General features: G+C 56.7%; 1 protein-coding gene across 4 annotated transcripts; it reads right to left on the reverse strand.

Annotated features, from left to right (window-relative positions):
- Positions 1-18: 18 nt before the first annotated feature.
- Positions 19-20,599, reverse strand: LOC307115315 (signal transducer and activator of transcription 5A). Of its 4 annotated transcripts, none has more exons than XM_079798512.1 (19): positions 20,195-20,599; positions 19,248-19,385; positions 18,742-18,898; positions 17,505-17,594; positions 14,693-14,867; positions 10,328-10,458; positions 9,937-10,088; positions 9,336-9,491; positions 8,776-8,955; positions 7,381-7,468; positions 7,160-7,282; positions 6,672-6,764; positions 6,074-6,280; positions 5,423-5,517; positions 5,198-5,328; positions 4,586-4,741; positions 3,864-3,930; positions 3,506-3,610; positions 19-2,485 (listed from the first exon to the last, which is right to left on the reverse strand). In XM_079798512.1, the coding sequence occupies exons 2-19, from the start codon at positions 19,373-19,375 to the stop codon at positions 2,287-2,289; spliced, it is 2,433 nt and encodes an 810-aa protein (XP_079654638.1). In that variant the 5' UTR covers positions 19,376-19,385; positions 20,195-20,599; the 3' UTR covers positions 19-2,286. The 4 variants fall into 4 exon arrangements, with proteins under 4 accessions (XP_079654638.1, XP_079654639.1, XP_079654640.1 ...); XM_079798513.1 differs by having other exon boundaries at positions 3,864-3,915; positions 20,195-20,598; XM_079798514.1 differs by having other exon boundaries at positions 19-2,449; positions 20,195-20,598.
- Between the last annotated feature and the right edge of the window lie 5,306 nt (positions 20,600-25,905).

A 25,905-nucleotide genomic window follows, 5' to 3' on the forward strand; every position in this document is an offset into this window, starting at 1 on the left:
CTCTCATTCCTGAGTTGACTCAGGCCCACTTTGGGGGCAACTGAGCAACCCTCCCCAACTTATGTTAGTCACCAGCCTCCAGGTAAGGGTCAGTGAAGAGCCAGGGGTCATACTCCTTCACACAAAGGTGTCAGAATGGAGGCCTCCCTTCTCTCTCCCTCCCTCCCCCCTCCCTCCAGGGGCCTTTGCAAGCTGGGCCTCCTGTCTGGGGTCTGATAAGCTACCTAAGGGGGGTTGGGATGGAGATCTCCCACCCCACCCCCAAGGCCTCCCCTTCCACAGTTGCTCCATTATCACTTTCTCTTCAGTCACTCAGTGGGGATGAACTAAACTCCTAACCGGCTGCTGCTCTGGCCGGCAGTCAGTGGTGATAATTCACAGACATGGGCACCCACTCAGCTCTCCCACCCCCTCCCCTTGTGCCGAGTCCCACGGAGCAGATCTGAGCAGGAGTGTGAGATATGAGCCGCCTTCCCCTGCAGAGATGGAAGCGAGATTAGTTTGTTCAGGCGGGGCTGGCGGCTGCTTCCCTCCCCACCCACCCCCAGCACCCTGCTCTGGGCCCCTGCGCCTCCTGGGGCGGCTGCCAGCCCCTTCCCTCCTTTGAGCTCTGAAGAAATCTCGTCAGCAGGCCTTTGCTCCCTCCTTCCCCCAGGGGCCCCAGGGACAGGCCCTGGACCTTGGGGAGACTCCCCTTCTGCTCTGACCAGCCTCCTCCCGGTCTCAGGCCGGCCATTTGAGACGGTGGCAGTGGGATGGTGCCATCTGCTGGTCTCTGGGAAGAGGGACGGTTGGGAGGCTGCCCTGTGACCCTGGCCCCAGAAGGGTTGAGAGTCATCGTGGCCCTGGCCCTCAGCTGCCAGCTTCAGGATTGCTCTCAGCGGCAGCCACACTTCTTCCCGCTCCTCGCGTCCCTTCCCCCAGTAATTCCGGCCCCATCCTTTCCCAAGACCTCGAGGCCTAGCTCTGTAGTCTGGTGAGAAGCACTGATAGTGTTCCAGGGGGGTTGGCACCCTTAAAACACAAGGAGCGAAACGCCACCAGCTCCCAGGGCTCCCCAACCAGGAGCCACACCAGCAGTTTTATGAAAAAAGAAAATACTTTATTCCAAAACACTTTTCACAAATGTGTGGCCTATGTACAAAGTACAAAAGACTCCCTCTTCTCACCCCCCTGTGCCTTCAGAGAGGTTTCAACCTGGGGCTCCCGCTAGCTATCCCGCTGTCAGCTGCCCTTGGCTGCAGGCCAGATAGCCTCGGAGGGCGGGGCCAGCGAGGTTGCGAGCCAGGCCTTCTCCCACCACAGCGGGTTATGCAACTGTGATGAGGCCTCTTCCAGGTCCCGCCTCCCAGCAGCTTGGAAGCAGGGATCGGCTTTCACCCCTCACTCCAGATCCCACAGGCGTGCAGCACGCGGCTGATTTGCTGCTGTCTCTCCCTGCAGGTTATTTGCAGGATCGGAGGGGATCAGCCCTACAAGTCCTGGGTCCCCTGTTCACACCAGGTCCTACACCTGTCTTCCCCTCTCCTACCTCTCCTATAAGCAACAGAGGCAAGGCAAGGAGGCGGGGCCAGATGGAGGGGAGGGGATGTTGGGTGAGAAGGAGCGGGAGCGTTGGCCATGGCACCACGCTCTGGATGGGAGGCCAAGAAATTACACACTCAGAGCAGCTTTGGCGGGCCTGACTCAAATGACCCATTTCTGCTGCTAGGGACTTGGCCGCGACCTAGATAATAAGCTCTCAGTTCACAAAAAGTCTGGAGTCCATGTTCATCCGATAAAGTAGAAAATATTGAACCCCAACCTCCCTTCCAAGGGAAGAAGCAATAGACCAACACGCGTGCACGAGAGCAGATGCACATATATGCGCGCACACACACACACATACTTGGGAGGCAAAGCTTCTAAGTCAGGAGTAAAGCTTAGAGGTGCTGCCTGTCTCTATTCCCCCCCTTGAACAGTTTCATACAAATAGCTGCTGAGCAGACAGAGGCCCCGGGGGAGGAGGCTTCCCGCGCTGAGTACCTGGCGAGACGGCAGCAGCTCCGTCTCTCCCACTGCAGAGACAGGCCCCGGGGCTCTTGGAATACCTTGGTCTGGAGGAAACGGCGGCAGCCACACACCTAGGACTGCGAAGGCGAGGTGGGCACAAATATACACACACGTATGCACGCGTACATGTGCTGCCTGCAAGGGCACCAATATGCACAGCAACACGAAAATCACAATTAATATGAACCCTTCGCGTGGGTATTGTTTCCAAGGCGAAGTGTGGGATTCACACATTCAGGACAGCGAGCCTCTGGCAGAGCTGAAGAGCCCGGTAGGTGGGGACAGGCGGGGGTCCAGACTGTCAATCGGGCGGCGTAGGAGTTCCTCCACGTGCCGGGCTACATCCATGGTCTCGTCCAGGTCAAAGTCTCCTTCCTGGTCAAGGACGGGGTCAGGACTGGTGGAGAGAGGAGTGACCAGGACGGGGTCAGGACTGGTGGAGAGAGGGGGATATCAGAGGGAGCTGGCTGGTCTCACTGTCTCAAGCTCTCGGGGGCAGTCCCCAGCCTGCTCCCCACTCAGACCAGCTCTGGCTAGACCCCTGCACCCCAAGATGTAGTCACTGGCTCTTTGGGTGGCAGCCCAGTCTCATCTCTCACTGCCTCACTAAGTGAGAGCAAAGGATTCCTTTTCCTCTCCCTGTCCTCGGCTGTCAAAGGAGGTGGTTGACCCAGTGAGCTCTGCCCACCTGCGACGCTATTCCATTAACTCCTAGGCACCATCCACTGAGCACCTACGAGGACCTGGGCCTTGTAACCACGTTACTCCAATCCTTCCAGCCACCTGTAAGGTAGGCATGTACTCAGCTTTACCGAGGAGGAAATGAGGCTTGACCATGTCCGGGACCTTGCTCAGGGCCACCTGGATGGCGACCCCCCAAGCCTGTGGGGGTCCCACTACAGCTTGAGCCTCCCAGGCAACCAGACATCCAGCCCAGACCATCCACAACTCAGAAGAGAATTACTTCTCTACCGTGGGAACCCCAGAGAGGAGCAATGATACCCTGCTCCCACCTGGCTCCTAAGAACGACCACCCCATTCATAGCTGTCCTGTGTGAAGTCTCACCTGTGCTAAATGCTTTATCCACACTCTCTCGTTATTCCTGACCCCAACCCCCCGAGGCAGGTATTCTTGCTTCCATTTTACAGATGAGAAAACCGAGCATCAGAGAGGCTCAATAATTTTCCCAAGGTCACACAGCTAGTCAGCACCAGAGCAAGGACCCTGCTATGTTGTAGTCCCAAAACGCGCTGTGCTTTTTACTGGTTGATCTCACCCTCCCTGCACCTGGGCACATGCCAGAGCTTGGCCTGGGCTGGGTGGTCTCAGACCTGGAGGAGCTCTGGATTCCTTGGCACACAGCCCTCCAGGGGTCCAGCCCAAGGCCAAGTGCTCAGTCCCAGCCCCCCCCCCCCCCCCCCCCCCGTGAAGCCCTGTAAAAACAAAACCTACTTCTGCGGGTACATGTTATAATGAGCCTGGGGACACACAGCCGGGGAGGGGGCCTGGTCCATGTAGATGGCACTGCCCCCAGCAGAGTCTGCAGATGTCACAAACCTGGAGGAGGAAGCAGAGCAGAGCCTCAGCGGCCTCAGGGCAGCCGCTGACATGGGGTGGGGGGCCCTGGGCACTGGCCCATGGTGAGACCAAGCCCGGTTCCCTCCCCAGGGCTGAGCCAGGTGTTAGGGGGAAGGGAACACTGGGCCCTTGGACAGGAGGGGGTGGTGGTGAGGGGTGAGGACAGCGGGGAGGGGGTGGCGGGGAGGGAACAGAGGCAGCAGGAGACCGGAGCTGGACCCCGGACACTTACTCAGGGACCACTTGCTTGATCTGTGGCTTCACGTATCCGTCCACCGCTTTAGCTGCCGAGGGGGGAACTGTGATGAGAACCAAAGTTTCTGGGAGCTTGCCAGAGGGCGGAAACCCACCCCTTGGAGTCCGCCTCTTATCCCACTCGCTGGGGGCCTCAGCCAGGATGAGATTTCCCACGGACCCCGAAGGAACACCTGCTGACGGGCCAGCCAGAGGGCTACCCAGAGTCTGGCTTCAATCTCATCCCTGCTCGGGCTTCCTTTTCTGGCCCTTTGCTCTCTCTCTCCCCACCCCTACCACTGCCAAGGAAACAGGTCAACACCAAGGAGCAAACGCAACCAATGGGCTGGGGACAAGTTGAAGAGGAAAAACCTGTCCACTGTGCTCCTGCCCTGCGCCTGGGAGCAGCATTAAGGGCGGGGCGCAGGGACGGTGGGTGAAGAAGTGCGTTATCTGTGGGTTTGAATCATCCTGGCTCCTCCCCAGCACTGTAGCCTCCTCTTCCAAGGGCAGAAGTGAGAGTCTACCGGCTTTTCCCTTTGCAGAGAAGAGAGTCAACTCCGCGGTTTCGCCTTCCCTCTCCTCACTTGCGAGCCCTGACATCCTCTGCACCATCCCGTGACCAAAGCCCACAGGGTTCTTCTTGGGGAGTCCCCACTGCCTAGCCTGAGCGTGTGTCCTCGGGCCGAGGGGGGCTGGGGAGGCCCAGGCAGGACGCACCGAGCACAGGCGTGTAGTACTTGGAGAAGACCTCATCCTTGGGCCGGTCGGGAAACACGTAGATGAGATAGTTCAGGTCGCCCAGCCGGTCGGCCAGGGACCGGATGGAGAAATCCCGCGTGGTGAACGGCTTCAGGTTCCACAGGTTGCGGTCAGCTGTGAAAAGGACGAGCTCGTTCCCACAACCCGCCGCCGCCGCCGTCAGGAGGAGGCCCGGGGTTGTGGGGTTTAGGGCGGGCTTGCGGAGACACCCGGTCTCTTACTAGTCCCCACTGCAACCCCATCCCTGAGCTCCCTGGCACAGGGCAAGGGAGCGTCCGTGGGAACATCCTACCCAGCAAACCGGGCGAGTAGACACCGACAAGGCTAGGTCAGGGCAGAGACGGGAGAGCATGACTCTGCTGAAGGACTCACCCGGGGATCCCGGAGCCGTAGGGGGCCAGGATTGTAGGCTCTCCGAAATGGGACATGATAGAAAGGGAATGTGTTTCCTCCCAGACTCTGAGCTCAGTTCCTATCTTTCCCACCAGGTACCGTCTAAGGACGCAGGCCCGATGGGGAAGGGGGAGCAGGGAACTCGGGGCTGGCGTGTGGCCAAAAGAAGGCACTCACGCGAGTCAAACTTCCAGGCAATGGTGATGCCCCCGATTTCTGAGTCGCTAAAGCGCAATAAGAAGGTCCCGTCGGGCTTGTTGATGAGCAGGTCGTGGGCCTGCTGCTTATTCACAAAACCTAGGATGGCCCTGGGCGCACGGAACATACAGTGTCACCGCTGGGCCAGCAGCCACTGTCCCCTGAGCCCATGCCCTCCCAACCCCCCTGCCCGCCATGCCTCACCCGTCATTCCAATGGGGCTTGTGATGCTTCTTCAGCACCTCCATGACCCCGTCAAACCACTGCCAGAAGGTATAGTTCCAGCCCGGCAAGTTCTCCTGAGAACCCCCAGAAACCCCAAGTCAGCGCTGGGGCCCTGTCGTCACAGGTGGCCCAGGAAACCACCTTGTCCTCATCCAGACCCTCTCCCAGTTCCTCGCCCTACCTGTCCCACACTCCGGCTGTCCATCAACGGACACAGTCCCCAACCCCTCTGCTAGGGAACTGGAGAGTCAACTCGCCTCTGGTCTGAGACCCAGAGGCCCACGACAACCCCTTGGGGAGGGGGGTGGACGTACAACAGCCATTCCTGCCCAACCCCTTCATTCACAGATGGGGAAACTGAGGCCCAGAGCAGGGAAGGGGCCTGGCAAAACAGTTAACAAGGCGGGGACTAGAGCCCAAGGATCCTGACTCTCAGCTCCGGGCTCCTTTCTGTGGTCCTGCTCTGGCTGTCACAGCTGACTGCATTCCTTGGGGTGCCAGCCCCCTCCATCTCTCCTGCTTGGGACAGAGGGTGGGGCACTGACCTCAGGCAGAACCCTGTCCCTGAGGTGGGGGAGGGGTGGCAGGGCCCAGGTGGGCCCAGGGTGGCAGCCGGCGGCGGGCCCTCACCCTGTTGAACTGGGACCAGGACACGGACATGCTGTTGTAGTCCTCGAGGTGGCTGCTGCTGCTGTTGAACAGCTTCTGCGCCAGGAACACGAGGTTCTCCTTGGTCAGGCCCCGGTTGCTCTGCACTTCGGCCTTGAACTTCATGTTGAGCGCTTCACACAGCTGCGGCCACAGCACTTTGTCAGGCACGGCAAAGGGCACCCTGCCCTGAGGGGGAGAGAAGAAGGGGGGGCGGATTGAGGGAGTAGGAAATATTCACACCCTAACACAGACACACAGATGCACAGATACCTAGAGACAGAGGGGACTGAGGACAGAGATCAGTGACCCAAACCACAAGCCTAAGGGAGATCAGGGGCCAGATCCCAAAGGCCAAGCTCACGGACCTGGGAGACCCTAATCCTAAGCCGGGAGCCTGGACACAGCCCGAGGGCAGGCCAAGGGCAGGGCACTCACACCAGCTGCCCCTCTCCGCTCCTCTCACTCGAGCTGGTCCAGGGGGGGGGGGGGGGGCGGGGACCACTCGGCAGGGCCCCGAGGGGTTGAGAATGACCCTGGGAGATCCTAGGCTCAGGAGACGGGGTCCCAGGGGACTCACCGGCTCGGCAAAGGCGTTGTCCCACAGCACGGTGGCCGTGGCATTGTGGTCCTGGCTGCCGTGAACAATGACAACCACAGGAAGGGACAGGGTCTAGGGGGGTCAAAAGGATGAGAGTTGAGGCCATACGACCACCCTCTTGCCCTCGGCTTGGGCAAGACTCCCCACACTCTTGCTTCCCCACAGTCCCAACCACAAGCTCCTCCCGTCCAAACCAAAGCAGAAACAAACACACACAAAACACAACATCTTTCTTCTTGGCCCACTGCCTGCGTTCTGTGGGCTGGTGCCAGATTATAACACAACCTCGCACACAGGCACCAGCAGAGCGAAAGCAGGTTTTCTGATAGCATCACAGGGCAACTCGCCCGAGACCCGAGACCCGGGGCGAGCGGATTCGGAGCTCTCTGTCTTTCCCCAACCAGCCCGGTGGCCGGGGCAGGTCCCTTCGCTTTCCTGGGTGACCTGATGGGAGTGCGTGCCCTCACCTTCACCTGGAACACAAGCTCATTGCTGCCCACACTGAACTGAGACTCGAACAGGACCGTGAACTTCTCCTCCGTCACGGACTCCGCGCCCCGCCGGTCAGCACGCTTGATCCTCTTCAGCGACTGTAGGTAGGGCCGGAGGCGGGCAGGGAGACAGGAGCTGGTTACAGGGACCGAGCTCTGGGCAGACCCTCCCTCCCAGAGCCAGGCCCTGTCCTCACCATGTTCCTGAAGTGGGCACTGAGGGTGCCAGTGGCTTGGTGGTACTCCATGACGCAGCAGTTGTTCAAGATCTCGCCACTGCACTCGCTGGGGACGAGAGGGGAGCCCCGTCTCCACACAGGCCCCGGCCAGGAACACGGCCCTGCGGCTGCCCGGGGCCCACAGCCTCTGCCCCGCCCCCCGAGAACGTTCTTCGGTGGGTCTCGGCCTTACTTTCTCATCAACCTGACAGTGCCCAACAGTCTTCAAGGGTGGGGTCTGGGTCTCTATCATTAGGTGCAAAATACCTTGGGCATCAAGACTGATGTGAGGCCCGTCCGCTTCTAGTGAACTTAAAATCATGACCACAGCCTATAAGTATCCCCATGATCGCCCCCCCGGCCCTCCTCCCTGGCCTCATTGGGGTCCTCGTCCCTTTATTCAGAATAAGCAAGCCATGCCGCCTCGTCTGTGTGCTGAACATGCAAGCGTGGGCCAAGCTCAGGACTGCTGCACTCACTCTTCCTGCTGCCCCAAACATTCTTGACCTTCCCATTCAGGTCTCCATTCAAATATCTTCTCAGAAAGGCCTTCCTCAACCACCCATGTTGATACGTCCATCCAGATGCCGGGACAGCACTCGGTCTTAATTTTCTTTCTACGGTGTATCACTTTCTGACACTGCCTTATTTTCAAAAGCACAGGACTGCCTCCCTCCCCAGCCACAACGTAAGAGCTAAGAAAGTGAGACCCTCTTTGCCTTCCTCCTCACCCGATGCCCAGATCACACGGTAGGCACTCAGTCCACATAACCAAGTCTCCCACTTCTCACATCCACTCCTCATTCACTCATGCTCTGCACCCTTTATGAGGGGCCTGCCCCGACCCCGGGACCCCAGCCCTGGGTTCCCTGTCCGCACATGCACCTTCCGGACAAGGCCCATGTTCTCTGCCCGCTCCAGGCTCCTTCACGAGCTGCCTCCCATTCATCCTGCAGCCTGAGACTAAGTGTCACGGCTCCGCCTACATCACGACCCACTTCCACACGTCTCCCTTGTCACTCACCAGTAATCATTTCTCATGCCTGCTGCCTACTCTTCTAGTCAAGCACAATCAAGTTCTGTTTGGATTATACCGTGTCCCAGTACTTAGCACAGATCCTAGAACACCCCAGCAGTGCAATCCTTGTTGACCTACTATGTGCTGGGCACGACTGGGGAAGGCCTCTGTTCAGGAGGAGCAAAGTGAACACCCGGACAGACAGAATGAACAGGAGAGACACTGGTCGGTGTCTGCAACACCAGGACAAAATACTGCAGAGAGGGAGGCCCCATCACCAGGCCTCCAAGTGCAGGACCGAGGCAGGCCCCAGACTGAGCTTGGAGTCAGGCACCAATGAGGAAGGACGCACATACTTGCGGGTGTTCTCGTTCTTGAGCAGCGACTTGGCCTGCTGCTCGCTGATGATGGTGGCCTTCACCTGGGGGGGGTTCATGTGCACGTTCAGCTTCCCCCCCACCAGCAGGCGCACGGTGGCTGCAAACTTGGTCTGGGTCTTCAGGACCTGAGGGGGCTGCTTCTCAATGATGAACGTGCTGCGGGACCCAAGGGACGAGATGCTGCCTCAGGGGACAGTGCTCTGGTCCCCGCGTGGGGAGGAGCCTCACACAGGGCTTAGCAGGCAGAGGAAGGGCACGGGGCCGAGGAGACCCTGTCCCCAGGGAGGCCCCCGAGAGGGGAGGGGAGGCAGGGAAATGAACTTGGCAGCTGGCACGGGCTGCAGGAAGCAAGGGCAGCCCAGGCAGCGCTCACAAGAGAAACTGGGAAAGGTCAACGGCGACTGGGGACAAAGGGAAAGGGTGTGAGCAAAGAGAGACAAGGATTCAAGTGAGAGCCCCCCCATCTGCAAAGCACCCCCTGCCTCCCCCACGCCAACTCCATGCGGGGCCGGGCGGGGCCGAGAGGCAGCAGTGACCTGGTCACCAGGGCTGAGATGATGTCTGTGATGGTGGCATTGACCTCCGCCAGCATCTCCTCCACTGGGCCGGGGATGGGCAGCTGCTGGCAGAGGTGCTCAGCTCTGCGGATCTGCTGCCGGTTCTGCCAGATGATCTCGGCCAGCTTCTCACACCTGCACACCGGCCGCGGGCCAAAGGGAAGGACAAGGGCGTCAGCCTCCCCCCGCCACAGGTGAAGAGGCTCCCAGGCTGGGGTGAGCCCCCCAGGACCCAGCCCCGCCCTCACCCAGGACGGCTTGACACCTCAGCGCCCACTCCTGTCCACTGAGCAGAGCAGAAACACAGACACCCAGGAGGCGCGGCCCTGATCTGCACCCAACCAGCCGAGCATCAGGCGGGAGCACCTGGCCGGCCCCACCCCCAGCACAGTGACCCCCTTCCCGGGGAGGGGCGTGAGTGCGGCGCCAGTCTGTGTCGGGAGCCAGGCCACTGGTGAAGTAAGACCTGTCACGGACAGAGCGAGCGGCTGCGCATGGAAACACGGAGCAGGATAAGCAGCCGGTAGACCACCCTGAGCCCCCGCCCCCCTCCCTGCTGGCCCCGCCCCCACCCCATTACCAGGACTGCAGCACGTCCAGGCTGCCCTCAGGGGGCCCCCCATTCCCGGCCAGCTGCTGCCGCCGCTTCCACTGGATCAGCTCGTCGTCCAGGATGATGGTCTGCTGCTTCCGCAGCAGCTGCAGGGTCTTCTGGTGCTTCTCGGCCAGCTCCTGCGGGGGGGGGGGGGGGGGGGGGGAGGCAGGCCCTCTGGCTCCAGGGAGCAGCCCTGCAGGGCCTCGCTCGGGGGCAGGGCCTCCCTCCCCCCGCCCCCCCCCCCCCCCGCCAGCTCTGCCTCACAGGCCCCACAGGCCTCCTGCCCCCCGGGGTCCTGGCCGACCCCTCTCTCGGTCCCCGACAGCTCAGGATGTGGACCCCCAGCCCGGAGGAGAGGGACGCACGCCCCACTCACCACGCGGTATTGCTGCAGCGTCTGGGCCTCGCGCTGCAGCCAGGCCTCCAGGGACGCCTGCTTCTGCTGCAGGGCTGTCTCCCGGCTCAGACGCTCCTGCGGGTTCAGCTGGGCCAGCTGGGCAAACTGAGCTGGAGGGGGGACAGGACACCCATGGCCACGATGCCCCAGCTTCCAGCAGGAAACCCAGAGAAACCACTCACTGGTTCTGCAGACGAGACCCCCGGGTGACGTGTCTGACCCACGGCAAGTCAGGGATCTGGCAGCCAAGGGCCCCAGAGATGAGCCAGCGTCACTCCCTGGCCCCCCAACTCTGAGCTCCCCTCTCGAGACTAGGAGACAGAAGCTTGTGGGTACAGCTGAGGAGGATCCTACCCCCCTAGCCCACACAGCTGGGGGCCCAGCCTTCCTCACGCCACATCGGGGTCCAGCTTGGCGCCACACGGCCTCGTCTGGCTCGGCCTGGCCATTGGCTAGCTGGGTGGACTCGGGGGAACCCCTTCTCTCTCTTGTGCCTCAGTCTCCCCGTGTGCAAACGGGGAAGCCTGCTCCCTGCCTCAGCGGGTTGCTTGGGGACTAAAAGCGCTGATACGGAAAATGCTCAGGAAGCTGCCTGGCACGGGGAAGCTCTTGGTGAGAGTCAGTCCTTGTGGCTCAATGGGCTACAGGACAGGACTGAAGGGTGACGGGGACCAGCCGCTCCCAGCCCCGCCCTCACACGCAGGGCCTGGGCCTCGCCAGGGAGGGCCCTGCTCCTGGCCTGTGCCGCCCGCCTCCCGGGCACAGCTGCCTCTCCTCAGGGAGAGGATTTCTCTGTGCGGGAAGGCGCCCAGCAAGTGTGTCCAGGTTGGGTCACGGTGAGCTCAGCTGACCAACAGGAAGAGAAGAGAGAGAAGATGGAGAAGAAAGAAAAGAGGGAGGGAGGGGCCTACACAAAAGCAGCAAGATTCGCGCCTCCTGCAGTGGCTCAGTTGGTTGAGCATCATCTGGTGCACCCAACAGCCAGGGCACCCAAAGAAGGCAAATGCTCAATGTTCTCTCTCTCTCTCTCTCTCTCTCTCTCTCTCTCTCTCTCTCTCTCCTCTCAGGAAAAGGAGGCAGCTCTCTTCATATTAGCGTTAGGAAGCTCAGCAATAGCAGGAATAGGGAGTCAGGGAGGCATAGTTACCCTCTTAAAAATATCAGTTATGAAATACTTAAGACATAGGGAAGGTAGAAAGAATCACATAAAAACACCTGTGGCTTCATAACCCAGCTTCAGAAATCAAACATTTCCCAATTAAAGCCACCTGCCCACCTCCACAGCTTGCGATCCATCCCCCGCCAAGGGAACCACTATCCTAAATTCTGGGGTGACTATGCGCAGCCAATGGCCATTTGGAACTCCCCAGGGTCCTTCCTCGGGCTGAGTCAAGAAGATGTGAGCATCGGCATGTCTTGGTCCAGCTCCTGGGAGGCCTCTGAGGGCCATGTCACGCTGACCTAGGCCCTGCCCCAAGGTCACACAGGCGGGACGGACCTAACAACTCTAGACCGCCAGGAAGAGCCCAGACGAGGAGGGAATTCGGAGACATGGCTCCCAGCTCACTGCAGGGGCCTGAGCAGGAAGCGCATCGTCCCGCAGGGAACGCAGCAGGGTCGCCTGGGCGCCGCCTCAGGAGTCCGGCCACCACAGGGCGGCAGGCGGCGGTGTCCCCACACCTGGTCCAGCCTCCCTATGCGAGTGACCCAGTTCGTGTCTCCCGGCAATCTGCAGAGGTTTCCGGGAAGGACGCCAGGAGATGTGGGGCAATTGTCTGCTCCACTGGAGGGAACTGAGCCTTCCCTGCACAACAGATCAATAGTCTGTGTTTCTGATGGTGAACTTGATAAGTGAGGCTGAACTGACATTGCATGATGGGTACAAACCCAAACCAGAATCCAAACCCAAACCCAAACAGAGGAAACAGAAAACCCAAGAATAGGATCATCGATGTGGTAACCAGTCCACGGCCTGGGAGAGAACTCATAGCGTGGCTACCCTGTTCCCTCACCCAGGAAGTGGGCTTCCCCGCCCTGGGGCCAGTCAGGTATGGAAGCAGATGGGAAGAAGACATGCTAGAATCATCCCACCGACATCTATTCCACATCTACTGTGACTCAGGCAATGTGCTGGCCTCAGGGTACAGAAAACACTGACAGGGCAGGGTGAGGCGGAAAGCTTAATGAGGCAAATGAAAAGAGAATCCTAAGAAAAGTTAAATAATAATAAAAGGAAAAATAGAGAAATGAAAACTGATAAGAACAAAACTGAAAATAAATACTGAAATATAGACCTCAATACCACTGTATTAAATGTTATAGTAAATATTATTGGACTAAACACCTTGACTAAAAGCAATGGTTGTCAGAATAAATACAAATGCAAGACAACTATATGCTGTCTACATTTAAAATTTTTTAAAAGCATGGAAAAGATATGCTGTGCCAATATAGAACAGGAAGGCTTGAGAAGTTACGTTAATTTCTGATAAAGTAGACTTCAAGACAAAGAGTATTACCAGAGATCGAGAAAGATATTTCATAATTATTAAAGTGTCAATCAATCAGATAGACAATTATCATACATGTATGTGAATCTACTAACAAAGCTTCAAAATACATGAAGGAAATATTTATAGAAATAATTGGAGAAGCACACAATTCCTCAATATAATAGGAGATTTTGATAGCTCTCTTCCGGCATCTGATAGAACTATTAGGCAGAAAAATAAATAAAGACATAGATGCATGGTTCTCTAAGTGGAACAGGGATGCCTGGAGGGTTCCCATGACCCTTATAGGAGTTCCTCAAAGCCAAAACTGTTTTCAAAAGTCATAAGATTTTGCCTTTTTCTCTTTTAGTCTCTTATAATTATACAGTGGCATTTTCAAGAGGCTGCAAGAATTGTGATATTACAACAGATTAGCAAGATCCAGCTATCTCCCTAACATTGAAAAGATGTGTAAAAATGTATAGCAATGCATTAACTCTACTCACTAAATTTTGTTTTGGAAAATATAGATGTTTGTTTTTTGATTTTACTTTTTTTGATATAATTTTATTATGTTAACATAATAAATATATATAGTGAATATATATTTAAATATTTATAGTGTTTATATAATATATAAATATGTTACATAAATATAGCTATATTATATACAATGTACATAATATATATTATATAAATATTTATAATATACATTTAAATATTTTTTAAAATAAGAATTGTTATATTTGTTAACATTATGGAATTTATTATTTGCTGCTTTTTAATGAAACACAGCAGAAAATACATTCTTTTCAAGTCCACCAGATACACTCACCAAGACTGAACATATGCTGGGCCATAAAACAAGTCTCAATAAATTTAAAAGAATTGAGATCATACAGAGTATGTTCTCTGACAACAATGAAATTCAATAACGAAATGAAAATGAAATCAATAATGATATGACATCTAGAAAAAATATTTGGACATTAAACAATATACTTCTAAATGCATGTGCAAAAGAATGAGAAGAGAAATTAGAAAATACTTCAAACTGAATGATAATGAATATACAGCATATTCAAAATCAGGAGAGGCAGCTAAAACACTGCTTAGCGGGAAGTTTATGACTCTGAATACATATACTAGGAAAGAAGAAAGGTCTAAGATCCATTACCTAAAGTTCTACCTGAAGAAGCCGGAAAAAGAAGAGCAAAGGAAAAGACTGCTTGACACTCCTGTTCTCACTAGGATGGGGTGGGACCGCTCTGGGAGACAGGAGAATTGTCCCCTGTCACCTCCTCCTTCCAGCTCCATCTCCTCTAAGGGAGACTAAAGGAGGGGCATTCCTGGAGTTCCACCTCTCCCCAGCCTGGTCCAGTCTGGGAACTCTCAACCTAAATGCTCCCTCTGACTGGGGAACACGTTGCCCATATTCAGTCATTTATTCATTCATTGAGATATTCACTGAATACCTACAATTAGGGAGACAATACTGGTTAATAAAGTACAGTGATTTAATGACCCCTCCCTGCAATTTATAAGCAACTCAGGCCAAGTTACTTGTTCTCTTTGAACCTCAGTTTTACCACCTGCAAAACAGAGATAATGCAACTACCTACATCCTACAACTGTTGGTTGTAAAGGTTGAATTGAGTCATGCATGCAAAAGGCTTAGCCCAGAGCCTGGCCCACAGCAAGGGCTCCATCACCTGGAGCCATTACTCCGCCTGGGCTTCGGGGAAGGTTCCCAGGAAATAGACACGACCTCGTCCCATCCCTGCAGGAGCTCACCAAGTGGTCCTCACTCCCATCCTCACGACATACACCACCCACGCTGCAGCGGCCTCACCTTGGATCCTCAGGCTCTCTTGATACTGGATGATGAAGTACTCTTGAGTCTGCTGCAGCTTCTTCAGTTCGTTCTCGGTGTCCTGTGTGACCAGTCTTAGCTCTTCAAATGTCTGGTTGATCTGAAGGTGTTTCTGGGACATGGCGTCAACCAGCATCCCAACAGGAGAGGCACCCTGGGGGCATATCAGAAATGCAGGCCGAAGTGAGCTGGGCAGTGAGGATAGGAGAAAATCTCGGGCTTTGGGGAATGCCAATACTACAGACCCCAAACTCTGAATCTAGAGTAAAAAGGAAGGGCCATTCGAGCCAGAAGGATAGTCATTTGCCAGAACTAGGGCGGAGGGGACAAAGAAGGAGGAAAAACACGTGAGCTGGCAGACTATGGAATCTTCATAAAGCATAAGCAGAAACTTCTATTGCAGTTCTGGCCTCTACCAGAGTATCCCAAACACGGTCTCTTCTAAATTCTCTTTGAAGAGACTAGAACTCAACACATCCCAAGAGTTACCTGGGTTTTTCTACTAATGATGATGACCCCTCATTCCACATTCTTTCACTGACCCAATGCCATGGGCTGTGCTAGCTGCTGGGGACAGAGTGGGGAACAGGCAGGTGAACACACATTGTCTTTGTCCTCACTCAAGACCTACTTGTGACTGAGGGGAGAGGGAATCAGGTAGACCTCTCACAGGTGGTGTCCTAAAGACCCCAAAGTGAAGTTACAGGGGAGGCATCAACAAGGGCTTTGTGGATCCAGACATGTAAGTGACCTGGTCTGATCTTCTTCTCAACCAAGTCTTCAGGGCCTTTCCAATGAACTGTTCTCAGAATAAATGCCAAACTCCTTCCCACAGCCTCCACTGCCCTGTCTGATAGCCCCTGCCAGCCTCTGCTCCCACAACAGCTACTGTCTGTCCCTTAAACACACAGCACGCCGCTGCCTCAGGGCCTTTGCACTTTTTTGTTCCATCAGTCTGGAACATTCTGGCATCAAATCTTCCCAAGGCTGGCACTTCAACTGGTACCTTTTCAGAGTGACCGTCTCTGAAGGGCCAATTCAAAACAGCACCACCCTTATCTGAGAGTGTCTAGTTCTTGGGCTTGCTTCTTCCTTTTCTTTTCTTTTCTTTTTTTAAAATATTTTTATTGATTTCAGAGAGGAAGGAGAGAGAGAGAGAGATGAAAACATCAGCAATGAGAGAGAATCATTGGTTGGCTGCCTCCTGCACACCCCCTACTGGGGATCAAGCCCACAACCCTGGGCATGTGCCCTGATCGGGAATCGAACTGTGACCTCCTGGTTCATAGGTTGATGCTCAACCATCGCTCTTGTCTGCTTCCCTGCACTAGGATGTGAGCCTTCTAAGTGCTAAGACCTGGTCTGTCTTGTGCATCACCAAATCCCCAAGGCCTAGAACATCAAAGGTGTCCAAGAACAGCTTCATGGCTAGGAGAAGGAATGACTCCCATCCCCTGAGCTCCCCTCCCCCAACCATGACAACACCTGCATCGTAGACATGTAGTTCCTAATTGGAGCCTAATTCATTTATACGTTTACAGATAGCTCTGTGATGCAACAAGCCAGGGGACCCAAGGGTTGTCCTGAAAGACCCTCTGGCTTCTGCTTCCTCTCTGGCTTTACCCATCAGGACTCCCCACTTGGCTCCCCTCTCCCCAGTTGCACTGACTATTTGCAAGTCTTCAAATATGGTAAGATGGCCCCTGCCTTCCTGCCCTGACAAATACTGTTGCTGCTTTTGACTAAAACCTCTTCCCACCTTCTCCCTCCTGCTTTCTCCACTGTAGTTCAGACCTCTCCTTCCTCAGGACATGCTCCCTGCCGCCTGCCCCAATGTGAGCTGGGTACTTTTCCCACATATGCCTCCTTAGCCCTCCGTTCACCACTAGAGAATCAATCATCACCTGGACTCCCAGGTGACAACCAGGTCTTTATCTGTTTCTCCAGGCCTAGCCCAGGGCCAGACACACCGCAGGACCTCAATACACGTTTACTGAATAAACTGCCAAATTCCTGAAATCAATGTTCACAACAACAAATAGATAATAAACATGACCTGTGCTCCCGGCACTATTCGGCGGTCTTTCCCTGTGTGATATCATTTTATGAAATTCATTTCGCTTTATCGTAGACAGTATAACATTTGTACCATTGTCCAAGCAGATGTTCAATGCCTTTATGATTCCAGAACTTGGGGAATGAGTCCCTATTCTGCCTCTCTGGGCCTCACTTCTCTGAGCTTGACTGTGTTCATTTTTCTGACACAGACCTTGGCTCTATTTCTCCTCACAGACCGTCCCAGAGAATATTTCTTATTTGGCCCTAGCCCATTTATTGAATGACAATTATTTTCCCTGGTGATTTGTAATGCCATTACTGACATAGACTGAGTTTCCAGCTGTGTGTGTGTGTGTGTGTGTGTGTGTGTGTGTGTATTTAGGGCTTCCTCTTCTGTTTCATTGGTCTGTTTGTCTGTCCCTGGCCCACATGGTATCTCATTTAATGCTCACAATAATCCTGCAAGGTAGGTACGATCACCATCCCTACTTATAACTGAGGAAACATGGGCTCAGAGAAGTGAAGTAACGTGTTCAAGTTACACAGCTAGAAAGTGGTGGAGCCAGGGCCTGAAGCCAGGGGGGTCACTCCACACCTGCAAATAATATTGTTCCTCACACTTGCTCGTGTCTCATTTCTCTGGTGTTCTCTCATGCCCGTATTTATAAGTCGCAGATGTGTCTGGAGAGAAAAGACTTCCCAACTCCTCTCCCCACACCCAGGGGACACTCACGTTGTTGGCTTCGCGGACCAGCCTCTGCTCGTTGTACAGAATGTGCCGGATGCAGCGGACCAGCTCCATGGGGCAGCGGTCATACGTGTTCTGGAAGAATCCAAGAGCAGCTACCAGTGGCCATCCTCTGTGTCTACCATGCCTGTCCCAGTGGCATGCCCACACCTTCCTCTCCTCCAGTCCTTGCCTCAGCTTCCCCCTCCCCACCCCCTCAGAAGTCTCCGGAACTGTCACCAGACACCTGTCTCTCCTTGACTCGATTTCCCCTCCCAGATCTTCGTTTGGTTTGCAGTGCCTTAGAAACCCACAGTTTATAAAGCACTTCCAACCTATCATCTCCTATGACTTTCATATCAATGAAACCCTATGACATAGCAGAAATGATTATCCCCATTTCAAAGGTGAGAAAACCGGTGCTTAGCGAGGTTAAGTACTTATACAGAGTGAAGCAGACGAGTGAGCGGATGACTCAAAACTCAGAGCACCTAATGTCAAGGTCAAGGAACTTTCCGCCGTACTCCAGCTCTGGGTTCCTATTCTGCTTCCCTCTTTACGCCAGGTTTCTCCTGCTGCCTCCCTCTTCTGGGACGGGCTTTTTATTTCCCTGGCACCTTGCTGCTTATATTTAAAAGTGGTTCTCTGAGAAATACTAGTGAGTTCCAATAAATGCCTGACGATGATTACCACCAACACCCCTTTCCTGCTCCCACTAAAACTTCCTCTCTCCCCTATCCTCCCCCCTCCCCCCAAGTGAAGGAGAAGCTACATCTTCCATCTCAACCCTAATTCAAGGCTCTTTTATCTGACAACTCTGCTCCTCTCCTGCCCCACGTCCAGAGCTCTCCCACCTTTAGAAGAGCCCCAAGAGGGATGTCTGGTTGCCTCACTGCCTCATTTCTAGAATCTGTCCCTCCTCCTTTCTCCTCTAAAGGAATCCTGACTCAGTCTACCTCCAATCCCTTCGGCTTGATCGGTCCAGAAGGCGGTTTCACCCACCCTCCTTCTCTGGGGGACAAGCACACCCCACCTCTCGTTCTGCAATATGCTAAAGGGATCCAACAGGTCTGATTTAGAAAGAGGGGGTGGGGGAAATTGAAGCACAGGAAAGTTGCCGATAAGGTCAAGGTCACGCGGTGAGTCAGTGAGTGTCCAGGCCAGGAAAAACCCAGGGGTTCTGACTGGAACGAGAAGGCGGCGCACACTGCCTCCCTGCAGCTGACCCGGCGCTCACACCCACCTGGAGCTGCGTGGCGTAGTGCCCCAGCTTGATCTTCAGCAAGAACCCATCTTCCCCCACTTGGTGCTCCGCCTTCTTCTGCAGCTCCTGCACCAGGCCCTGCAGGAGCTGGGAGGCCTTGTCTTGGTCCTGGTGATTTTCTGGATCGATGGCATCCCTTGGGGGCAGGGCAGGGTAGAGGAGCCTTCTGTGGTGCCTCCTTCGCCAAGGAAGCCAGGCACCCAGCGGGACGTAGAAACCCCGGCTCCTGACTAAGAGCGCTCCAGCGCCCACAAGCCTTGTTCCTGGCAGCGCCACGGGCAGCAGAGTCTACAAACATCCCCATCTCCCCTTCCCGGGCTCCCCTTCCCCGGTTCCCCTTTCCCACGAACATGGAACCTGGCCCCTTCTTTGCAGCAAGGAACGGACAGGACCGGAATCACACCCACCCGCACGGAGGGCACCTCAAGGCCGAGGGGCCTGGCTGGCAGGGTCCCCACGAGGAAGGAGGAGGCCGGGGCACCTACCAGGGCTGGCTCTCGATCCACTGCGCCAAGTAGTGGCGGACCTCGATGGGAAAGTGCTGCCCGTACAGCACCTGCATCTGGCGCAGCGCATCCCCCTGCAGCTGCTGGGCCTGGATCCAGCCCGCCATGGCCGTTCACCTGGGGGGGGGGGGGGGGGGGGCGAGCAGATGGCTGAGGAGGCGCCTGCCGGGCAGGAGCGAGGGCTGGGCCTGCCCCCGGCCCGGCCATGCCCACCCGTGCCCGGACCGCGGTCCGTCAGGCCAGGCCCCTCCCTCCCACAGACACGCTTTCCTGTGCGGGAAGAGAGATGGTGAGGAGGGGAAGGCCGCCCTGCCCTCTAACGAGGAACCCGCGGAGGCTTGGGGAGGGGCCCTCGAAAGTCAGGTGCCCTCCTCCTCTTCCTCTCCCCTCGCCCCACCGGGGCTTCCCCAGAGCGGGGGGGACAGCTAAAAACTGAAAGAGAAACTTGACCGCGGTGGCCCACGGACCTCTGCAAGAATCCCCCTCCCCGGCCTCGGACCCTGGGTACCAACTTCTGGGAAGGAGGGGTATCCCAGCCCAGAGCTACGCTCCCCAAGGCGCCCCCTGGACGGCTGGGTCCCCGCGGGCACGTGGCTAGAGCTGTTAAAAGAGGGGTTTGGGGAGACAAGACGCTCCCTCGCTTCGGCGGCGCCCCGAGCCGCTGCGCCCCACACGGTCCCTCTCCCACTGCCCGGCCCGACAGCGCCCCCTGCCCCCTGCGCGCGAGGACGGCGCCCACCCGCGGCGCCTTCCCTCCGTCGGCGCCCCCCGTCCGAGCGGTGCCCAAACTCGCTCTCGGGCGCGGGGACTTCTCCCTGCACCCCGCCCGGCCGTCGGGCTCCGGGTCTCCGGGCGCGGGGCCAGGACGGGAGTCAAGTGTCCCCTCTCCGCGCGCGCCGCCCGGGACGCGCTGCCCGGCCACCCACCTGGCGGCACCGAGCCGTCCGGCGGCGGGGCCGGCTCTGGGCCCGCGGCTCTCGCTCCCGGCCCGGGCTCCTGGTGGCGGCGGCGGCGGCTGTTACTACAGGAAGGAGCAGAGAGCAGCGATTTCCTCCTCAAAGGTCAGCTGCCTCCGATAGACCATACACAGCGCGCGAGCTCTCGCCAACACCCCTCCCAGCCGCTGTCGCTCCCTCCCCGCCCCCGCCCTCGGTCGCTGGCTCCCCCGCGAGTGCGCAGCGGCGGCCGCGGTCCGGGTCCCGCGCGGGGAGGCTGGGCGGCGCCGCCGCGCGTGGGGGCTGCCCCGACGGCGGGGTCCCCCGGGAGTCCCAGCCGGCCCTCGCCTGCGGCCTCGGACCGCGGCGAGCCAGGGGCGCAGGAAAGGGGGCGGGAGAGCTGGGAAATCCCGGGCTCTGGAAATCCCAGACGCGGGCCTCAGTTTCCTCATCCGTGAAACGGGAGGAAGAACGGGTTGGACCGCCGTCTGGAGAGGCCGTTCAGCTCCGGCATTCGTAATCTTTCAGGTCTCTAGATCAAACATGTAAATGTGCGTGCGTGCGTTTGTGTGGGTTGGGGACACGGCTTTGGTGACTTCAGAGGCAAAGCCCTCGGGAGGGGAAAGACTGGGGATTCCAGAGAAGCCAGCTCACGCCAGCCCCACCTCCCCTCCTTCCACTACTCCCACTACCGCGCTCACCCTCTGCAGTTGAAAAAGAACCTTGGCAGTCAGGTTTGGAACCCCCCCCCCGCCCCCCTCACCCCGTCCCCCCCCCCCCCCCCGAGATTTTGCAGACAAGAAATGGAAGTCCAGAGAGGGGAAGGGGCTTGCCCAGCGTGACACAGTGGGCACATGGCCTAGTTGGCAAACTTTGGTCCATAAATGACCCTGCCCCTCCCCTCACCCGCGCCCAGTCCGATCTGAGGCTGGTCCTACCTTCAGACAGGTCCAGAGAGGGCTCCCTTGAATCCTCAAGGCTCGGGACTGCCGGTAGGCCTTGCCAGAGCAGGGAACACCCTTCCCGGGCCTTGCCTGGGTCACAGCCCCTCCCTGAGAGCCCCCTGAGGGGCCTGGAGAGTTGGGCAAGGCTGGACTGGAAGCCTTCCATCCCCTTTGCCCAGTTTCCCTCTCCTCTAGGCCTCCTTCTGCCTGGCAGCTGGTATTGGCAGCACCAAGGTAGGGGCCAGGCTGGCTGCCCTCTCAGGGCCCGGCCGAGCCAAGACTTCTGGGGGGAGGGGGGCGGGGATCATTCTCTCCCACCACCCCTCCCTCATGCCTTGGTAGGCCTGCCCTTTTCCATTCTCTTTCCCCTTCCCCTTTCCCACCTTCGTGCCCCTCGCCACCTCCCCTCCCTCATTCTTTTGACTTCAGAGAAAACCCGAAGTTAAAAGCTGCAGGAGGAGCTGGAATGTCCGGGACCCACACACACACACTTCCATGTGTGGTCGCAGTCTTAGCTGGCAGGACCACGAGGAAAGGAATTGAAAACTGTTGAGGGGGTTCCCAGAGGATTGAGGGAACCTTGCTCTTTAGATGCTCCACCGGGGAGCCCTGGGGAGGAGGAAGCCCAGGACTCCCCCTCCCTTCTGCCCCCACTCCGTCCAATGCATTTGGCAGAGGAGGCTCAGATGCACAGAGCTGGGGGTGGGGGTGGGGGGGCACCTGCAATGAAGGTCAAGTGCCAGAGCCGGAAACAACCAGAAAGATGATTTTACAAATGGGGAAACAGAGGCTGGAGAGGGCAAGTGATTCGGCCGGTGTCACGCAGCCTGTCAGTGGCAGATCCAAACCCGTCGCCACCGGGAGAGGGTGGGCCCAACTTGGCACCTGTGCCCTCCAGCCTCTCACTCGGAGCAGGTGGGCAAGTCAGTCGGTGGGAGCAGATTCCTGGATTTCCAAGTCCTCTGAGTCGTATCTGGAGGGCAGAGGACCACCCTTGCGGTGTACCCACATCTGGGCATCTGGAGAGGATGATATGGGGGTGCTGGTTCCAGAGTGGGAGCCCTGCCTGCCCACTTCCAGGCAGCCACCTCTCCAGCCTCCTCCCCAGGGCCTACAGGGGCCTGCTGCGCTAGCTGGCAGCCCCACCCACCCACAGAACATCTGGCTGGCTTGGGCTGGGCTTGGTTAGGGGTTGGGCAGTCCTGGGTCCTAAAAAGGTAGCCTTGAGGTCCCAGTGAACAAAAGTGGAGGGGCTAGCCTAAAAGGACATGCCGCAGTGCCCCAGAGCCCTCCTGGGCCCCTCCCCACTGTGTGTCCCGTGGTGCATTCCGGCTCTCCCAGACTGGGAGGCTCTGCCTTTTTATTCTTCTCCTTTTGATTCTCTCTCTCTAGGTCTCTCTCGTTCCCCGGTTGACTCTGTCTGGGTTTCTCTCATTCCTTTGTGCCTCTGTTCTCCCTTAGAGATACAGTGGGAAGGGGAGGAGCTTTGGAGCTTTCCCAGGATGGGCAAAGGCCACCCAAGGGAGTGGAAGAGGAAAGGGTGTCGGAGCTGGGTTGGGGGCAGAGGTGACTGTGGTCATGGCTCCGGATAACACAGCTACCCAGAAATGTCAAATTTGGGGTTTCTTTTTGCTTTCAGTCCCCTGGTTTGGTCTCTGCTATTTCTTACCACAAAGCACCCTGGTGGTTTTAGAGGCCCAGACTATAGAGGAGAAAAACTGAGGCCTAGGGGATGGGGTTCAGGAAGATCAGAGGCTGCCTAGGGTGAGGACTGAGCTGGGGGTCCCAGGGATGGCCTCCTCATCCCCTCATCCCCAATTCCAAGTCACACCATTACATGGGGAGTGAGGAAGGATTAAAATATATGTTACTTATAAAAATAACACGATTAAAGAAACATCTTACGGAAATACAGTCCTTCAACGAAGACTGACCGTATTTTATTAGGAATAATAACGATTCCTGGCCTAGTCTGTAGCTAGCACAGTATGCACACATCCTGGAGTGAATCATGGTACAGTTGCGTGCAAACATGTTTGCACACCTCAACTCAGCTCATCCTTGCAATAACCTTGAGGGTAGGCACAGCCAGACGCAGCCCCTTTGATTAGTTCAGGAGAGAGGCCTGTGCCCAGCCGTCTGGCCAGGGAATGCAGGGCTGGCCCCAGGATCCACGTCTCTACAGTAGAACCTCTCTCGACTCCCCCCAACCCCAGCACACGCCCACGGAGTGAAGATGTCCCCTGTGACCGGGCCAGCCCATCACTGCTCCGGGGCGCTTCCTGCGGCATGCCCATCTCCAAGTCAGTCCGGGCCCCTGCTCTGTGGAATGAGTCAGAGGACAGTATGTTGGTGTGAGTTTATGAAGGAAGGAAAGAATTTTCCCAGGTCCCCTTGCCGCCCTGTCCTTGGAGACCAGGTTAGCAGAGAAGGCCCTGCTGATGCCCCTACCCTGGGGAGAGCAGATAGAGGTCACCTTGACCTAACCATCCCTGGGAGGGGGCGGAGGGCATGGGACAGAGATGCCTTTGTTTCCTCTGCTGCAAGTCCCTTCTTCAAGGAGAGAGTTCCTGTTGTGCAAGAGCCAGCGGGGAGGTGGGGTGGAGGTGAAGAGCCTTCCCAAGCAAGCTGGAGGTGGTCCAGGGAGGATCTCTGTGCTCAGCAGAGAGGGGAGAGCTGAAGCCCTTGGGCTCCTAAAGGTCCTGTTTCACCCCCATCTTGCCTCCCCGGCATTGTCCCCCTCCACTCCAGCTCCCACGCCCAAGGTGACTGGAAGGCGGCCACAGGCCCATCCTCAGCGTATACTGATACCCCCAAGATCAATGTCCCTGCCTCTCCCGAGTCTCCTCACCCTGGCACCTCCCTGTAGAAATCTGCCCCCATTCTGGTTCATTAGTTCAGGAGAGAGGCCTGTCCACAGCTGTCTGGCCAGGGAATGCAGGGCTGGCTCCAGGATCCATGCTGCCTGGCCCTGTGGGAAGGGTCTCTACAGTAGAACCTGTCTCGACTTCCCCCAACCCCAGCACACACCCACGGAGTGAAGATGTCCCCTGTGACCAGGTGAGGAATTTTGTGTGCATGTGGGGCAGGGGAAGGAGCTGCTGGGTCCTGGGAGAAGCCTGTTCCCCCTTCCTGCCACTGTCCCCTTTCCTCCACCACTCTTCATGGAAGTCAATTTACAGTGAAGTCACCAAGAGAACACAAGGCCATCCCGCCCCGAGGCATAGCGACTGTCCTCTGTTTCTGGGAATAGAGTGAGAGGAGGGGTATGGGACTGACAGAGTGGGTGGGAGGGAAAATGCTGCCGTCCTTGGCCCAGCAGCCCTGACCACCTGCCTTGGGAGAGATGCTGGCAGGATCTGGGCTGGGCTGGGGTGGGGGGCAGTGTGCAGCATCTGACCAGTCAGGAGGGCAGGGAGGAGCCCACCCTTAGCAGGGGTTGGCTCTGGAGCCTGGTGAGAGAGGAGAGGTGGGTCATGGGCACAGAGCTGGGCAGCTGAGCGGGACTGGTCACTGTCCTGAGTAGGCCTGGGTCTGAACTTACTCCCATCCTCATGCACAATGACTACCAGTCCCCTCTTCCTGCTGAGCTAGTTTCTCCTCCTTCCAGCCTAACAGGAGAGCTTTTGTGGCTCGGCCAGCCCAGTATCCGACCTCAAGCCCTCTGGGGTTTGTGTGGGAGAGGGTAGTGCCGCTCCTTCCCTGCCTTCCCCAACCACTTTGCCACTTTCCTTTGTTATGCCTGGAGGGGATTCCTTTTTCCCCCATCTCTGTTTTTCACCGTTCCCTAGTTTCTTACTGCACAAACCCACCCACGTCTTCCCTGATCTCTCCAAGCCTCAAAAATAGGCTCCCCAGCCCCAGGAGCAAGTGGGGAATGTGAAGCCTACACGAAGAACCGGCCAATGCCCCATCCCCTCCTCCCTGACTGGTCTTCATTTGCTGCTCTGATCTCCCTCAAGCATGGGCCTTCCTGTCACTCTGGGCTTCAGCCGCGCAGTTCCCCCAGTGCACTGGCGTCTCTCAACTCCAAACCTTTGCCCCCTCCATTCCACCTACCTGGAATGCCATTCCCCCCTGCACCTCCTTATCTTTCATAGCGTCAGTACGGCATAGAGGAAAACCCTAACGACCTGGTGCAAATCCTGGCTCTGATGTGTGACTCCGGGCACATAAGCCCGCCTCTCTGAGCTCAGCAAGCTCCTTTGTAAAAGGAGGACAAAGCAAGACCAATCCAGTCCCGGGATTGCTGTGCAGACTCCCTCCAGTGCCTCGCACATCGTAGGTGCTCAGAGACCTTGGCCAGTAGAGCTAGGCGTTTTTCTCCCCTGCATTCCTGTAGCCTCTCAATTCTACCTGTAGTGCAGGTCTCTTCGTACGGCTCTAACTAGTAGCCTAAAGGGGGGTGTCCTATTGCTTGATGCGGAATAGTGGTTTCATAAATATGGGTTGGATTCATGAAGATCCCTAAAACGGCACAGGGCCACCTCACGCTCTGACAGTTCAGAGATTCCCTTGCCCTAGTGCAGGCCTCAGTCTCCCCCTCATGTATCCTGATCCGCAGGCCCCAGAAGGTTCTCTCCTCTGCCGCCCTGGCCTCTGCCCGCTCTAGTCCTACTGACCTGCTTTTCTGTCCATGGCAGCGGCAGCAGCAGCCTCATCTTTGCCTGGTGCTGAGCTGACTTTTGCGTTCTTAAACCGCCAGGCAAGCCAGCAAGATAGTGGCGGGGGTGACACTCTGCTGCCTCCTCTGTGTCA

Source organism: Cnephaeus nilssonii (assembly GCF_951640355.1).
Source record: "Cnephaeus nilssonii genome assembly, chromosome: 19".
Classification (NCBI taxonomy): domain Eukaryota; kingdom Metazoa; phylum Chordata; class Mammalia; order Chiroptera; family Vespertilionidae; genus Cnephaeus; species Cnephaeus nilssonii.